Source organism: Rhinolophus sinicus, chromosome 6 (genome assembly GCF_057876585.1).
Source record: "Rhinolophus sinicus isolate RSI-liver-muscle chromosome 6, RSI-T2T, whole genome shotgun sequence".
NCBI lineage: Eukaryota > Metazoa > Chordata > Mammalia > Chiroptera > Rhinolophidae > Rhinolophus > Rhinolophus sinicus.
In genome coordinates, this window is record NC_142506.1 from 15,397,538 (window position 1) to 15,416,017 (window position 18,480).

The window sequence follows — 18,480 nt, forward strand, 5'->3', positions numbered from 1 at the left end:
TTGGATCTTTTCAACATGTAGCTGGTAGTGATGGCTGTTTTTACTGTATCCATATAACATATCTGGCCTCATTGTATATTATCTTCTTTAATTGGCATAGCACTCTGTGAGTAAGAACTATACAAATTAGGAAACCAAGGATTAGAGTATGGAAAATATTTCCCTAATAGGGCAGTGAGTGGCACAGTTGGCATTGAAATTCAAGGTAGCCGTGACACGAGGTCTAGATTTTTAATTTCAAAGTGATACACTCACCTGTGTTACCCTGTACGGCATCCAACAGTGATTCTCTCACCAGAGATAATACCTGTAAACATTTTGTTCAATCTGTCGATGATGCAGTGGGTACTACATTCAGTTAACGTTTCCTATTCCACAGATGTCTTATTTTCTCAAGGCACGCAATCCAGAGAGCTGGAAATTAATTGGCTCATAATCAAAGCAGCTCATATTTGGGTATCACAGACCTAAGCAGGACAAAACACATTTTTTCAATGCCAGCCATTTTTGTGGGTGAGTGGTCCAAAGTGTAATTAATGCTGGTTATATCTCTGCCAACACAAGCTGTACGCCTTTCTAGAGTCTTTGAACAATGATTCCGGACATAAGGTATTTCCTCTTGCCTGGTTATAGAATACATTGCTTTGATAAGGCACTGTTGTGAGATTGTGAATAAATCATTAAATTTTCTTCCCCTGAAACCTTTATGTCATCCTTGGGAAGTGTCCAGATATGTTTCTGAAAAGTTGAGTGTAAAATTTTGAGACTAAAATTGATTTTAAATGCTAATTATTTAAGGGAATTCTCTAGTGAATTCTTTTATGGGGCAAATAATCATGTGGTCATGTGTATTTGGGGCAAATTTTGATTTTCATATGCCTGCTTTGCTCTCCCTCTGTAGTTATGTCCCAAATTGTAGTGACATTGTACTAAGTCACCTCTTCAACACTAATGCTATGTACAGACATTCGCGGATGCAAAAATAAAACCAGTGAACACCGTATTTGTAAGGCAAGTTTCTGAATCCTCAGCATCTCTGTTAATTTATCCTAATCTTTACCTTTGGAAAGTAATCAAGAGACATGATTTGGGCCTCTGCTATCATGAGGGAATTGTGGATGAACTTCCATTCAATATAAGAGCAATAAACAGAGGTTGGAGAGAATACCGTCTTGGCAGTTTCGATCAGCAGGCTGGCGGGCTGGCGTCCTGCTTTTCTCTCAAATGACTTGATTTTGGTAAATTGTTTAGCTTCCTTGGGCCTCCGTATTCTCATCGAGAAAATGGTGGTAAAAATATCTGCCATTCATACTTCACAGAGTTTATCAAGATCACATGAGAAAATGATACGTGAAGGTATTTCTTTTGGAAAGCACAAAGTAAGTTTCATAATCTAATTACGTGTGTGGTGCCTTCAAAATTTCTTCCGAGCAAGGTTGTAGGATGAACCCTATTCTTGGAAGCTCTGTCATCTTCTCTTGGAAGCACTGGCAGCAAAGATGAGTCATGGAGAAAAATATTGCTATAATGATCATAATAGAAATAATAATAACGCTTATAATCCACACAATAATATTCGTACATTGGGGTCTCAGAACAAATCAGAATATGGATCTCAGGAGAGACCACAGACAATGCTTATTGTCCATTCCTTCTCTCCTCTTTTCTTGTCCTTCAAGTGTTTCTAGATTCTTGTTCCTCATGCTCCTGGCTGGCATCCTACCCAAAGATACTAGTTTTGAACTGGTGTCCTCTTTGTAATTTTTAATCAACTGCCTTGCCTTCAAAATAGCATATGCCACAGACTCAGAAGTCTGAAGAAATAGCTACATAGATTATTGAACTTGATGAATGGCAAACAATGAACAAATTCCTGTATCGAGCTGACTGAATGAGGTATGAATGGGAGATTTTTACTTTGATGTCATTGCATCTTTATGTCATTCAGTTTGGTTAGAACCTTCAGAACTTTCCCCAAGAGGTAAGAAATGGAAAGGTCATGATTTTGGCTAGCAGACTGTTCTGCATGACTTAAAATTTGGGTTAAAAATTGATTAGATGCCAACGTTTAAAAATATAAAGATATCTTCCGAAGTTCCAGCTTTCTGATATTTCTTGACATATCGGAACATGTATTGACATTGGGTCCTGGATGGCAAAATTAGCAGCCACAGAGGAGCAGCTGGTTCCTTTAGATGGGCAAGCTGTTTTCAGTGTGCTAGGATCCCCACCTGTTCCGTTTCATTTATTTATGTCATCTGGATGGCCCATGTAGTACTTGAGTTTGTGACCCTCATTAAACCCACAGAAATACCTAATTAAATCCTATCTCATAACCAGTTAGTCATGGGTGAAATCATGAACAGATGGCTTAAGGTGAACATATGTTGTTGATCTGTTTCTCTAAGTTTATTAACCATTTTGCCAGCATTTTAAACAGTCTAATCATATGTCACAAACTATAACTGGAACAGCAGCTTAAAATGGGATAATCTAGAGTTTTGTTGAACTGTTTATTTTTAAATTCCAAATGGAAGCTGCTTAGAGATTTGATCTGCAGTTCAAAGTAGAATTTCACCAGCTTGGTAAATATGAGTCCTAGGCATGTTCCAAACCCCACTCCTGACACATTCCTGTGATGGCAGAGTGCTAGAAAGGGCATCTCTGGTATGGGGTTCTTACAACATACAGTTATGGAAAGTACGAAGAGTGAAGTGTCTCCCAGGAAATGTAACCATGAGTGATATGTTGGTAGCACCTTGAAGCTTCTAGAATTTTCTGAAGGCTTCACAAACCCCGTCCCTCATTCCCCATGCCTAAGGGAGGAAAGTTGATATGGGCGAACCTAAGATAAGGAAAAACGGAGCCATAGGAAAAGCAGGGGGCAATTCAGCAGAATTGTAAGTAATATTGTTTTGGAACAAACCCTGTCTTTTTCTTTTTAATTTCTAAAGTTCCCTTCTCCACAAATCGGACAGCTAAATATCTGGGGGCCTGAGATTAAGTTGTGGGCCTACAAAAAGGGGGCCAAGGTAACCACTTGTTCTTCAGTGAAGATTACAGATTAGAAACACAAGAGGAGTCTATGTAATTCCATATGGTCTGGAATAGGTCAACGGGCTAGAAGTTCCTTTTGGAGAGGCTGGGGTTGAAGTGTCTCTATGTTTGTGAGAACGAGAGGACCTTGCAAGTGTGGCTATGGCTATCGTGGGTGACTGGTCAAAGAACTGGGGATCTTGGATTCAAAGACAGATAATAATATCATGACATTTCTAACAGAAGGCCGTCCTGTGTGTCTGACTTTGGCTGAGGGCAGGTTATCCTCATCATCACCAACCAACTGTCCAACTACCCACTGGGCTGGATGGAGAGTGGTTTAGGGCTCTAGAGAGAGGAGGCAGAGCAAATGCCAGGAGAACATTTTATTTGAGACACAGACAACCACCTCCCACACAACTAGTAACTCAATCTCTCTCTCTCAGGACGCCTGTAACTTGGTGAGCTATTGGCTCAGTCATATACCATGCATGGAAATGTTCAAAATCGACACAGGCGAGCATGGCGATGGAGATTCCAAACCTCAGTTTAGCATTTCCCACCTGTCCTGAGTCAGAACAAATTTAGTGTAACTAGGAAGAAAAGGATGGATAAAAAGAACCGCAATGGTAGTCACAGGGAATTACAAGTGCGTAGTATGAGGGGAGTTACTTTTTCTTCTTGACAAACTCACAGACAAAGTACATGGTAAGATGGCACTCTGTGTCATTCCACCGGCCTGAGCTCAGCATTTCCACACAGTCCTCGTGACCATAGGGGTCGCTGGGCTCCCCCTCCTTCCAGTTGCTGTAGTTCTGCAGTGGGGTGTTGTCCGTGAACACATACTGCCCCTCCCTCTCAAGGTCATTCACCCCGATGAAGACCCGGAAGAAGCCACTCTTGGCGACATAGTCAGCGATGAGTGTGTTGGCGGCTTCGTCCTTTGGCATGGCGAGCATTCCACCCCGGATCCGACAGTGGGTCAGGGATTCCCTGTAGTTCTTTTCCTCCTGCACGATGTAGTAGAATTTCTCTTCAGTTTCCCTAATTCCTGCTATGACTTTGCAGAGAGAGAAAGGAGAGTGTGATTATGTGTCCACAATAGAGAAAAGGCAAGTATATTTTATTACTTCTATTTTGTTGCCAGATTTAAATTCATGTATTCCATATTCAGTAATAATTTCACAAGGCCATATTATGAGGTAAGCACTGCTTTAATATTTTCTAGTTATCAAAATGGAGAACAAATTCCTACCCCTTGTCCTCCCCGCCATTCCTCTTTAACTTCCCACACAACTTTGAAGCAGAGCGTTATTTTAACAAAGACTTGTTATAAAGATGAACTGCCACCCAGCTCATCTCAGACTATTTTTCCCATCCTAGCTTATGCTTTCATCGTACTTCCAGTCCCATGAACATGGCCTTCTCTTTTCCACATCATACCTTTTGTGCCTGGAAATGCTTCTCACTGCTTCTCTACCTGGCAAACTCCTATTCATCCTTTAGATCTCAGTGGGAGAGTTTTCTCCTATAGGAGTCTTTCCAACGCTGAACAGACATCAGAGACTCTTGTCCCCTATGTTTCCATGGCTTCTTCCACTTCATAGCGCTCAACACATACTCGTCTAATTGAATATCTCTTCTACTAAATGGCCAGCATCTTGAGGACAATGACCACGTCTTTGTCACTCTGTATCCTTGATGGGTTTAACATTGCAAGGGATGATAAAAGCTTATTGAACTGATAGGGGAATAATTCAGAACTTTTCTCACTTGGTGCCTGGGCTCTGAACATGTACGTCAATTGAGATTGTCTATACTTCACTCCAGGTACGTGAAGTAGACTGAGCTACCAAGTACACTTCAAGACAGCACTGGGGACTCAGAATAATCGTGAGCTCACAATATGGTACACATGTTGTAGGCTTCTGGGTGTCTACCTATACTATACTTTTTAGGGTTCATAAGTTAAAATTCACCAGGAAATATGTGACCACTCAAATGTTAAGAACTATTGTTCTGTGTTGAAGCTCTGGGGTGTGGTTTAATTCTTGAGAGTCCAAGTCATGCCAGAGATAGCATCTTGTGTGCAGGTTAGAACCAGAACTATCATTAAGGCACTTAGTTTATATCAAGCATTTTCTGGGCTTCCCGTAGTACAAGATGAAGATGAACACAAGATGGCATCTGTGAGCTTCCAATAACATACAACAAATATACGCTGCATTGTGATACATGAAAGTACAACAAAATGGAACCAATTGTAACAGTAACTACAGCAGGTCCCTCATTCATACCATCTCAGAAGAGAACACGTAAGCCCCACTTTAAGCACTTTAAACTATAATGGGGAGATAGACAAGGGATAACACAAATCAAAAGTTGCAAAATTGAGAGAAACACATGATGTCCCTATTGATACGGACCGAGGGTACAGGAATCAGTGACGCCTGTCATTCAAATACCCGTTCCACACAGTTCACTAACTCTGTATCTATGCAGAAGGCAATCTCGCTAAGCTTTGGTTTGATCATAGCGCCTACATCATAATTATGATTATTAGTCCCAGTACTCAAGAAAGTAGCTATGGTTTTCATGTATTACTTCTATTTTTTGAGATGCTCACTCTGACTCTTTCTGTCCCTTTTTATCCTTAAAGCAGGGTTTGCCACACGCTGCCCTTTTCACCATTCATTCCCATTTCTCCAGAGTGTAACTTTTTCTACACACAGTCAGTGCAACATGCATGAATGCATGCAATGGACCTGAGGTGTCCTGGAGGCAGAGTGGATAATTAGCGTCTTGAGAGACTTTTATACTGGTGACACTGTCTCATAATGCTTTGCCCTACCCTATGTGAGGAGGTATTTCTGGCTAGGAATATTGGAATTGGAATGTTGGAGGACACTAAATCGATACATAAATAGCACAAAGCAAAAGAGAATATATTCACCATTCTTGACGAACTTCATAGACGTCTTGAGGCGAGCAACACTAATGTCCAACTGCCCAACAACCTTTCGGTATCTCCCGCAATCACAGACAGTACCTTTCAACGACAAAAACTGTGAAGTCAGGTTGAAAACACATGCAGAAAGGAGCCCTTGCTCTCTTCCAATACTTTCTATATTATTCTAGTCTGGCTGTGTCTCCCTGTGGAGACACAAATAGTGGCTCTATTTGTAACTTTTACTTAAAACAAAGTTTCCAATTTACATTGTCGGTAGGAATTCAGAAAATGTTTTTTAAAAGATTTTAAATGACTGAAAACCGTGCTAAGCCATATTTTTAAAAAGAAGAGTAAATGTGACAAACCACTGCAATGGCATTGAGGACCATTTGGCATTTTTGTTGAGCGCAGGACGTGATTTCCCCGCTCTCAGACTAAAATCTTTACAGCTTTCTTAAGACGTGTTTCTAGCCAGACTTCTCTTCTGTTAGTGCACTGGTCACTGGCTCACACAACTTTCCCAGGACAGGACAAACCTTTCATGATGAAATCAAATGTTAATTCTGATGATTCGTTTGGCGTGTACTTGAATGTTGAAAGACTAAGTTTAAATCTTGTTCATGGATCGAGCTCACAATCTCAAGAGCCAGTTACTGCATTTATGGGTTAACTATGATTTTAATTCCTGCCGTTCATTCCCTTTTGTTCATTTACCTTTTCAACTACCGTCTGCTACTGTGACAGAGACGGAACTGTAAGAAAATGATGTGAAATTCAAATGATTCTGTTCTTTCTACTTAATGGATGTTTCGTGTAAACATTTTCTGTTTTTCTTTTTGTTTTTTTTTTTTTCCTTAGGTAGTTGAAAAGTAAAAGAAGTTTACTAGCCAAAGGGAGAAAAATGTGGCTTTATGTCTCTATATTCTCAGTTAAATATAAGGAATTTAAAACAGTTCTTTGAATTAGTCTTTACTATATCCCTGTAGATAGAAACAAGTGAAGCCCCCCAAAACAATTTTCTTTCTTTGCATACAGCACTGGAGATAAAACTCTCTTTCGGAACTTGGGGAGACTCTCCCTGGTCCCTGAAAGAATGTGCTGTAACCATGGGGACTTTCTGGAACTGGCCAGGTTGCTTCTGGCAAAGGACTGGCCAGTATTAGGTTGAGATGCTGGTGGAATGTAAGGCATGCTGACACAGTCCTATTGCTGTGGATTTTCCTCCTGGTTGAAGAGAGTCAGGGCTGGGTTTATTTCCTCATAGAAAATATAATGGAGATGGAATGTGCCATCATCCCCTTCCCCAGAGCTTGGAAAGTCACCAGCAAATACTGAGGAAACTTCCCTTCCCTCTACCCTGAGAAAAATAAATTTAAGCACATCGAAAAGGTTCTTGCTTTTCTATTAAAAAAAAAAAAAAAAAAAAGATCCATTTTTGAGATGAATACCTTTAGAATCATGCCAGAAATTAAGGAGAACAATTAGCAACCATACCTGCTTTGCCTTTTCCTCCAGGAATCCCGGGCAAACCCTTTTCCCCTTTGTCTCCTGAATAAAAATAATAGCCACAAAAAGAACAATTACATAAAATGGGGAATCATTTCAGACAGACGATATCTTAGACACTTAAAACCAGAGGACACCGTTTTTAAATTTCATTTGCAATATCTCTAACTAATACGCCATGGTTTTACATAAATAATTTGATTTTGAGTTGGCTGCACACCTACCCAAACAAGTCGTAAATGATTTAGATCGCATGTAAAATTTCAGTAGGAAGAAACATTATAATTTGTGTCACTTACCTTAATAACATGTGTTTATAATGTGGCCTTCTGAGCAAGGCTAATACAATTCTCGGCATATTTTTTTTTTTTTTAATTTTAAAAGTAACATTATTTTGTACATATGAGTATGGGTCAACTGATCAATGTTGCACTGCTGTGTATTTATTATGCACCCACATTTTTTCATGTGGCTTTTTCCTTAGATTTTCAAAAATATGTATTGTGCATTTTCAATTTAATTCAACAAATATTTACTATTTACTTCCTCTATGCAAGACAAAAGGTTTGGTACTTTGAGAGGTTATAAAAAGAGACAGGACAAAACTTCTGACCTGAAAGCATTGACTCATTTTTAGAAGAGATGTGATGTTTGCAAAAATCTCTAATATAATATGGTGTCAGATATATTATACTGATAAATCAACCTTGATAACTTTCCCTTCTGCTTCTTTGTATGTGACCATTTTCTCATTTAGTGAGAAGCATAATAATTCTCAGAGAATCAGATTTATTAAGGGAGAAAAAGAAATGTTGATTTTTAAAAAAAAAAAAACTCCAAAATAAACTCTTGAAGTCTATTCTGATTTATAAGAGAAAATGTTTGGCTGAAGTTCTTGAGAATCAAAGGAGAAGAAGTAGAACTGTTGCTGCTTCAATGGTGATCTGCAAACAGAAAAAGAAAGAACTCAGGAAGGATAAATACAGGCTGAAGTTTACCTGGGCTAGAAAAGCGTATGTGGCTTACGCTAGTAGGAGTTTGGTGTGGCCAGGAATTGGGTACATGACCTGGGGGGGGGGCAGTGTGAGGGGGAACAGAGTCAGCATTGAGGTTCTCCCTAACCCCATCCTTTACCACCAACAGGGAAAAAACTGGGCGCCTCTCCAAAGCTCATAGTGTCCTGGGTTGCCTGCCCATTAGCTAGTCTCTTCATCACTGTCTCTGAGTGTTTTTTAAGAAAGTTTTAAAAGTATATTTTATTTAACCCAATATATCTACCATATTGTCATTTCAACAACTAATCAATATAAAAAATATTAATGGGATATTTTCCATTCCTTTTCTGGTATTAGGTCTCCAGAATTTGATATATAGTTGACACTGACAGCCCATCTCAGTTTGGACTAGCCATATTTCAAGGACTCCAAAATCACATGTCACTGGTAACTGTGGCATTGGACAGTTTTGCCGAGAGCTTTTTATTAAGAGTCCCATACGTATTGACTGTTGATCACCCAGAAGGGCGTGCCTGCCTGGGTCCCAAGGATTTGCTGAGCCTTTCCAAATTGACCCAGGTAATGTCAGACATTCACAAGCTCCCCAAACAGAAGGAGAGGGTCTTTGAAAGCCAAAATGCAGTTTAAGTATGCTAGGGGACATCTCAGATCTTATACTTGGATGAAATGAGGCAAGTGTGAAAACTATGACAATAGAATGCTATAGATATTGTAAGAAAAACCTTGAACAGAGATAATGTACTCTGGGAGGGAGCTAGAAGAGATAGTGCTTTAGAGGGAAGGATGAAGGAAGGCTCTCCTGTGGAGGTAACGTTCGAGCTTGGTTATGAAAACTTTAGCAGGTGACGATAGCAGCAAAGTAAGAGATTATGTACAGCAGAGATACAGTTGGGAAAAAAAGCATGGAAATACGCTGACCACCCTGATAAGGATAATTGATCTACTCACACCTAAGTTGTGTCCTGCAAATTCCTCATCCCTTATATGTAAATGGAAAAAAGATAAGAATAGATTTTGAGAATACATTAGTGAAAGAAAGGGAGTATAGATATTTTTCGTCATGCTAATCATTTGCCAAGTACTGTTCTGGATACTTTAAAGATATTAACATAGTATCATAGTATTAAATCCAAGGGGCTAGGTACGATCATTCTTTATTCTATCATCAAAGAAATTGAGGATCCGAGAGGCAAAATAAGTTGCTCAAGGACATCCAGCAATTCGGTGTCACTCTTGATACTGAAACCCAATCATTCTGATGCCCCAATTCATGGTCCTTCCCAAGGGAGTTAATCAATGATTTGATGAAGAAAAAAATGTTATTGAAAACTGTTATTGACATTGAAAGGAATACCAGTCCTTATCACCACTAAACCCTAAACAGACTTAAAAGATCATATGAATATAGTTTAGTATTTTAATTATTTTAAAACAGTGTATTTCTTTATACGTAAATTCTTTCAATTTAACATGAGCTGGTCTGAAAATTGATTCTAGTTTTGCTATGATCCTAGTTCTGGGCTAAGTCCAATGATGGCTATAAAAGAAGCATAAATAGAATATTTGCTTTGGGAAAATGATGGGTTTTTGAGGAAAACAAAGCGCACATAAGGGGTCAAGGAGATGGGACACAATCATGTATTAACAGAGTAAAATAAAGAAAATGCTGGGTAGGTATTTGGAAAAGGCAATGATGGTTGTGGATCTGAGTAAGAGATTTCACCGAAGCGATACAGCCTTTAGCTGGATCTTAATAGCGTGGGAAACAGATTCTTGAATTGACAATTAGCTGTTGTTGTTTTTTAAAAAAAATCTGAGATAATGTAAGGCCTGTTACCACTTCCCAGTATGCTGAGACGAATATTTTTCCCTATTTTACAGCTGGAGAAAAGTCCAAGCAGTATGGTAGAGCGAAAGCCTATGGAAATCTGAAAATCCTGGCTCTGTTACTTACTAGCTAAACACGGACGGTTACTTAATTTCTTTAAGTCTCCATGTCTTCACTTTTAAAGTGGAAATAATAGTTCCTAAAATCCTAAGATCATAGGCGGATAGAGTAGATAACGTCATGTTGCCATGGAATTATCTGTATATACTTAACTCATAGAGGATGAGCAACCAATGTTAGCTTCCGCCTCCTAAATCAAGGATTACTGACTTAAGTAAAAACATTTATTGTGCTATGAGATTGAATTTACCTACACTAAATTGTTCTTTCTTACTTGTAAAATGAAATCTTGACATCCAGAAATCTACCTTGCCCATGCAAGTGACAGCATTAAGGTCAGTCCAGAAAGTTGAGATTAATCTGAGTCACTGGAAAATTTAGAAGGGCCATTGACAAAATGAGGACAATAAATTTCGGAGTACAGATTGAAAATGAAATTAATCCAGGTGAGCCAGATCACTGAACTTCCATTTTTTTGAAATTCCAGGACATGCTCATAAATTTTGATGGCATATCTCTGGAGGAGAAAGAAATCTTAGTCAATGGTAGAAATTGATGATAAGGGAAAGTGGTGCTTAAAGAAATAAAGAGTAGAAAAGAAGGCTACGTCATAGGAAATAATATACTTACTATTCATGTTTTTATCTTCAATGCAACAAACATTTAGAAAGTTTCTATTATATAATAGGCATTGGGATAAAATGATAGAAAGTAGGATACCCACATACAGCTTATATTTATTTAAGCAAATAGACTCAAAATCTTTTATTGACTTGTTCCCTTTAGAAGTTCACAGTCTGTAGGGTGAAACAGACAAGCTAATAAGCCATGACAATGAGTAAAGTAACAGAGGTAGGCAGTAGGTGTATATGTACCTGAGTGTGAATGAGGACTTGTCCTGAAGAGGTTAAGATTAGTTTACTTTATCATTGCCGCACTTACTTTTCCAACATTTGTGGAAGTTCATCCTCTCTGAGGCTGAGAAAGTCATACCATATTTCCCCCAAAATTAGACCTAGCTGGACAATCAGCTCTACTGCGTCTTTTGGAACAAAAGTTAATATAAGACCCATATTATATTATATTATATTATATTATATTATATTATATTATATTATATTATATTATATTGCATTGCATTGCATTGCATTGCATTATATTATATTATATTAATTATATTATATTGCATTGCATTGCATTGCATTGCATTACATTACATTACATTATATTATATTATATTACCAGGTCTTATATTGTAGTAAAATAAGACTGGGTATTATATTAATGTTTGCTCCAAAAGACGCATTAGAGCTGATTGTCCGGCTAGGTCTTATTTTGGGGGGAGACATGGTACTAAATCTCTTGACCCTTCCTTGTTTCTGTCATCTACCAACCTCCCAAGTTACCTACTGTTATTCTACGGAAGGAGTAAGACTCGGCTCAAGATCATTACTTCCAACTCGCCTAGTTGGAGCCTCATCTAGATTTGACACATTGAAAATGTAACATCTAGGATAACTCATTGAAAAACGAAGTTTTTCCGTTTTGGATGTGTTCAGGGCAGTGACTTATCCTCCCCGTTCACTTCTGCCTATTCCAGGGCAACACTTGGAATCTTAACCTCATCTACCAGGGCTGCATCTCAGAAAACTTGAAGTCCAACATCCCGCTTTTTGGCTACTTTTCCATCCCTTTAATCAATTGTTCAAGGAAGCTGATGGAGTCAGGAGCACATCCATGAGGAACTTTTTCTGAAGCTTATACAATTTGAGGAGCCCTCTTTAAGAAAAATAATACCAAATTACAAATGGAAAAGTATTTGTGAAAATAAATACTTATTGTAAGAAAAGAAATAACAACAAATCACTACATTTTCAAAGTAGACAAATAAATACATTACAAAGTTCGCTAAACAGCACACCACTTTAATTATGGGCTGCATATATTTGACTGTGTGCATGAATATCCAATTGGCTTAGCACTATTTATTGAAAGGCTCATCATTTTCCATTGCAAAGTAATGTCAACGTTGCATAAATCAAGTTTGGGAGTCTGTTTCTGCATGCTCTAATCCTTTCCATTGATCTATTTATCTCTGTACTAAATCAACCCTATCTTCATAGTTGTAATTTTATAATAAATGTTCACATTCAGTGATTTAAGTCTTCCAGCTTTGTTTTTCTTTTTCAAGATTGTCTTAGGTATTATTGGTCCTTTTCATTTCCACGTAAATTTTGAATTGTCTTATTACATTTCAAGGGAACTGCTTCTGGGATGTTGACTGAGATAGTATTGAATCTATAGTTCCATTTAGGGAAAATTGACACCTTAACAGTTTTGAGTCTTCCAATCATGAATGTAGTTTTACCGCTATTTCCTTAGATATCCCTTAATTTCTCTCATCGTGTAGTATTTGTTGTAGAGGGGTTACACATCTTTTTTTTTTTTTTTTTTTTGGCTATAGTCCTAGATATTTTATAATTTTGGTGCTATAACAAATGGCATTTTTTTTATTTCATTTAAAAATTGTTTCTGGTACGTAGAAACAAAATTTATTTTTGTAAATTAAGCTGTCTAAAAAATTTAGCACTACAAACAGCTAATCTGTAGAGTCTTTTGTATTTTCTGGGCATGCAATCATGTCATCTGCAAATAATGACTCTTATTTCCTCATTTCCAATTGGTATGAGTCTTATCTCTTGTTCTTGCTTTTTTGCTCTGGCTAGAAATTCTATAATGTTGATTAGAACTGGTGATGAGGGCTGTACTCATCTCCTTCCCAATCTCAGGAGAGAAATGGTCAGTATTTCATTATTATGGTTTTTAAATAGTCTTTTGTTGTTGTTCATTTTCCTTTTCATATTAAATGTGTTTCCCTCTATTTCTAGTTTGCTAGGATTTTTTTTTTAAACATGAATGCGTATATGTTTCATTAAGTGTTTTTCAGAATTTCTGAAGTTCTAACTGAAACTTTTCATTCTTGAAATAAGGAAAGAGTGGCATTTTCCAAGGCCAGTCTTTTTCGCCAGGTCTTGAATATTCAGTTTGAGCAACTTTCTGCTTCAGTCTCTGCTTCAGTCTCTTAGTGCTTCCTTTCTTATGAATTGGTGAATGACTTGAGAGGAAAAGTAGTAAGTACAGGATGTATAACTTACCTGAGAGTGGTCCCCTTCTCCAGTTTATGGACCTTAAAGTCCTATTCAATTTGGCATCCCTCTATGACTGCAAACATGTTTTTTTTGTGTGTGTGTTTTTTTTTCTGACTCAGCTATTCATTCTTAGCAGGATTAGTGCAGGAGAATCTCTCATGGCCTGTAGCAGAAATCTGAATTTTGCTTTTATTATTAACATTGTAAGATGTTTCTTTTACCCTTACCACTTGTTGTTGATGATGAAGGTAAATTAAAACCACTGTCAAATTTAAGAATACTTCTGTAAAGTTTTTTTCATATATGAGCTGTTAGATTTGGAAAAATTTTCTACGGACCAGCTCTGGCTCTGTACATTTCAAACCTTGCTTCTTTTCCACAGTCCACACATTTCTTGTGCTGGATGGCCCAGGACACAATCTTATGAAGAGCTGACCTCTGCCCCTGCACTTTTTCATTATTACTTCGGATAGATCTGGACAGTAAATGGTAGGAGTATTTTTTGAAGCTATTCCCACACTGGAATTGTTAAGTGTACATGGAAGTAACTGCACACTACATACATATATCCCATTAAGTGCAAATGAAAAACTTCCCCCACTCAAATTCTTTTTATCTATTTCCCCAAATACTTGTGTCCACTCCAAAAACCACCTGATACAAAAAGTAAGATTAAGAGAAGGTGAAACAGAAGGAGACAGTAGTCTTGACCTGTGCATTTTCTGTGAGGAAAGTTATCACTTCAAGGACGCAAAAGTCAGTTCTTGAGAAGGGAAAAAGTCTTACTCTTTTTAATATATAAATCATATTCATACACACGATACATCACAAGTATATCTAGCCCATGGGTGGTATTAGAATTTCATGAGGGTGGGGAATTAGGAAAAATATGTCTAAAAATGTGTTAGGGGGCCAATATGTCTAAAAAGACTTCTTGGGGTGGCAATAGTTTTTTAAAAATGTGGAGAGGCACTATTTTAACCAGTTGAGGTTAAAATGCCTTACTTTCCAAATTTTACCAAGACACATGCTCCTATTGCTAAGGCTCTTTCTTCTCAGTCTTGGAAGGGACCCACACAAGTGTGGGTCTCTGAAGCCAAAGCTTCATTAGCTTCGTGGTAAATCAGGACCCATGTACTCTTCCTCAGCTATGACAGTTTCAACCACAGGTGAATAGACCATAAGCTACCAGATCAAAGATTAGCATAGCAGTTTCTTTGCAGTGGCACTGTTCTCTGTCTCTGCCCTCCTAGGCAGGCCAAAGGAAATTTCTTGAAGGAATAAGTTGAAAAAGAGTAGGGAGTTGGAGAGCAGAAGTACTGAGCTACCGGATGTGAGGAGAGGGGCCATGGCCTCAGGTCAGACCGCATCTGTCAGCCTGCTTACAGGAAAACATTGCTGGTGACTATTAGGCACATGTTTAATTATGCAGTGGCTCAAGCACCTGTGGAAGGCCAGGGGGCACCACAGCCTGCAGAATCCTGCTACCGATGGCGCTGAGTTCCCCCTGGTCTGTACCTTTGCCCAAGTATCTCTTGCATCTCCCTCACACGCCTTTTTCCCAATTCCATAACCATGCTACTATCCTTCGAGATCTAGGTCAGTCCATAGGGTTGCTATAGCAGTCATATAGTTATTCAGTATCATAATTCTTTCTGAGAAAGTCCTACCTTCCTAAATCTGTGAGTTTCTTGCATAAAACTTTGATTCTCATTCAGCTTTGTATCTTCAAACGCAGTGGAACATGCCTGTGCAAACTACTGAGTATCAGAAGCAATTAGAACCTATTACCATTGTAGGGCTTTATGAGAGGATAGGGAGACAGTGCTTAGGTAATAAAAAGGCAGCTACCTCTATTTTATAATAATGAAGTAGTAATTATGTACAGGATCAGGCTATGACTGAAAACAAAAGGATGTACATGTATCTATTTCAAGTTCCTGTCCTGTTAATAGATCCCAAACAGGTAACTATTATTCCACTCAAATAAAGAAAGAACATTATACCGTCCTCTGTTACCTTGAGTTTTATGAACAGTTGTTTTCTACTACTGAACTGACTTGATGGTGATGACACCCATTTTAATTGGATCAAGGATTACAACCAGTAGATTCCAGGACAGAGTGCAATATAGACTAAGAACTTCAGATTTGACTCTGTCCCTATATTTCTATTTGATTTTGCTCAAGGCCTTATGACATATTGCTTACATATGAACAAAACAGTCAAGATAAAATGATAACACTCATGTTTTAAAAGAAAGAAAAGGGCTCATTTTTACGACACAGAACCTTTCAAATATACCACAGGTATGTGCAACTTGCTTTACATTGCTGTTGGAGAATAGCAAAAGGTGGCTTACCTTTCTTGCCAAAGGGCCCGGTCTTGCCAATGCTGCCTTGGTCTCCTATATCACCCAGTTCTCCCTTAGTTCCTGAAAAGGAAAGCATATCATCTTTATATACTAACATTTTATCTTCCCCTTAAAGATGTGGCTAATATATAACATCCACTCGAAGGAAATACCAAAAAGTGCATTCTTCTATCCGCGGTATGTAATCTATATCCTGTGTGCTATATTATCCTGTGCTATATTATCTATTTTAATAGCATTTTAATGGATATATTAAAATTAAAATGTGGCTGAGTGTGACAATCCTGAACCTGATGATATTAAAATACTTACTGATGCAAAATATCTAAAAGAACTGTGTTTAATCTAAAGACCAGAGAAGGGGCTGAATGGAAGAATTCTTGCATTTTATTCTAATTCTGTTCCATTTCAGCTTCATTTCAGGATTCCATTTCTTCTCTATGTTAAAACCATATTTGACTATCTTAGCCACTTTAAAAAGGGGGAGGGAATGTACTGTTATAAAACCTAGCGATCAAAGAACCATCAAACATTCTCCCACTGAGTTCTCATCCAAAAAAATATCATCAGGAATCACTAAGTTACTCCAAAATTGTTATTAATTGTTTTTTTCCATGAACATCTAAAAAATATTTGCCAGTTATAAAGCTCTATTTTTGTGATAATTTTGAAATTGATTTTACAGATTTGTCGAGTATCGTATGTACATATTTATAATATAAAAAAAAATTTAAATAGCATTTCTCAAATTGAGGTCTCAAAGGTGAGTATTTTTCTCTCTTTAAATTACTGAAGATTTTAAAATCCGTGGTCCAGGGCCCCCACCTTGTAACAGTTGGCAGGCAATACTTCTCATCCTTGGAAGACACGCGTACACATCTCAATCCAGAAGCTATGTATCGGTGGGACCTTTGGTTTTGTGAGTAACAATATTCCTTAATAGCCTTTGTGTTATTCTCATCTCATTCGCCCCTACTCTTCCTATACCCCACCAGACCGTGAAGAAAGGTAAGTCAAAGGACCACACAATGCTCTCTGTTCCTCCTTAAGCTCTAGGCCAGCCCAAAAGAGTTGCCCAGCGTGGCTTCTGAAGGGACACACTGCTAGGAACACAGTTGCGTTTCTAAAATTCAGTTTCTTAGATATTCCCAGGGACTTAGATATTCAGTTTCTTAGATACTGGAGCTCCCAGGGTGTCCCGCTCAAGTCACCCCAAAGGATGAAACTTGAGGAATGTGTCTTGAGTCTTGTTGACAGATGATCTCATAAGAACTCTCTGGTGACGAGTAAATTCATATCTGAAATACATTTCATACATCTTTAGAGCAGAGAGTGTTATGAAAGCTGCTAATTTCTAGGGCAAGTCCAGGAGGGAGAGTAGAGCCATTCTAACATTACACTGTCAATTCCATATCCATTTACCTACCTTTCGGCCCCATGCGTCCCACTTTGCCAAGCTTTCCTTCCTCTCCTGGCTCTCCTTTTTCACCACCATCTCCTTGTGAAATGGAAAATAACATGAGTGAAGCAGCTCAAATAGTAAGGTAAGCACATACTTCCCAGGATAAGGTGAACATGGTTTGAATCCATCCTTCGGCTCAGCTTGCCTTACATCCATGTGAGTTTGTATATGGGTCCACATGGATGGGACATGCAGGGGAAGAAGAGAAACTCCCAGTATCTTTTCTCTTTCATGTTTCTCCACATTCAACTTTGTGTTTAAAGAAATATCCTGCTGGTGAATCCTTGAGAAGTTTGTTTGGACTGACAAATTTATATTCTTGCTGGATAATCTGGCCAACTCTGGAAGCATTTACATGCATATACATCGATATACATGTAGTATATAAATGTACTATTTATAGACATGTATGCAATGTATAATATGAATGTATTGTTTATATATAAATCATATATTATAAATATATGTTATATAATTTTAATATAAATACATAATATAAAATAGTATCGATTATATGTAAAATCATATTATATTATTTTAAAATTATATACATAATATTTATATAAATGTATTACTCTCTGACTGCATGCTTGAGAACCCCCAAATTATAGGCAGGTACCAGGAAACTATGAACAGAAGACTAGCTAGCAATTGGACAGCCGTAAAACAGTTCTGCGTGAGAGCGACTGTCCTTGTCATAGGTGGGTCCCCTCTAGCCCCTCATGCAATTAAGAAGGACTCAATGAGTGGTTTAAGGAAAGGTGCCCTGGACTGTGAATCAGAGCTCTGGATTTTAATGTCACAGTAACCACTGATGGGTTGAGCTAATCTTCAAAAGTTTGTGATTGAACTTACTGGCTTTGGAGTAAGACAGACCTGGACTTGAGATTTAGCTCTACCACTTACTATCGGGAGAAAGTTGGACATGCAAATTCCCTTTCTGAGTCTCATTTTCCTCTCCTACAAAATAAACTGATAACACCTATTAGAGAGGGCTCTTAAGAAGTTCACATAACGTAACGATTAGACCTGGGACCTA

At 38.0% G+C, this 18,480-nt stretch overlaps 1 protein-coding gene across 2 annotated transcripts in view; it reads right to left on the reverse strand.

Annotated features, from left to right (window-relative positions):
* Positions 1-3,407: 3,407 nt before the first annotated feature.
* COLEC10 (collectin subfamily member 10) overlaps positions 3,408-18,480 on the reverse strand; it is a 35,396-nt gene continuing 20,323 nt past the window's right edge. Inside the window, exons 2-6 of one of the 2 annotated variants that reach the window (XM_019714866.3) lie at positions 17,406-17,477; positions 15,968-16,039; positions 7,481-7,534; positions 5,990-6,085; positions 3,408-4,096 (exon numbers count right to left, since the gene is read on the reverse strand). In XM_019714866.3, coding sequence (XP_019570425.2) covers positions 3,705-4,096; positions 5,990-6,085; positions 7,481-7,534; positions 15,968-16,039; positions 17,406-17,477 — 686 coding nt within the window. In that variant the 3' untranslated portion in view covers positions 3,408-3,704. The remainder of the gene's footprint in view (positions 4,097-5,989; positions 6,086-7,480; positions 7,535-15,967; positions 16,040-17,405; positions 17,478-18,480) is intronic. The other variant, XM_019714926.3, reaches the window with a different exon arrangement.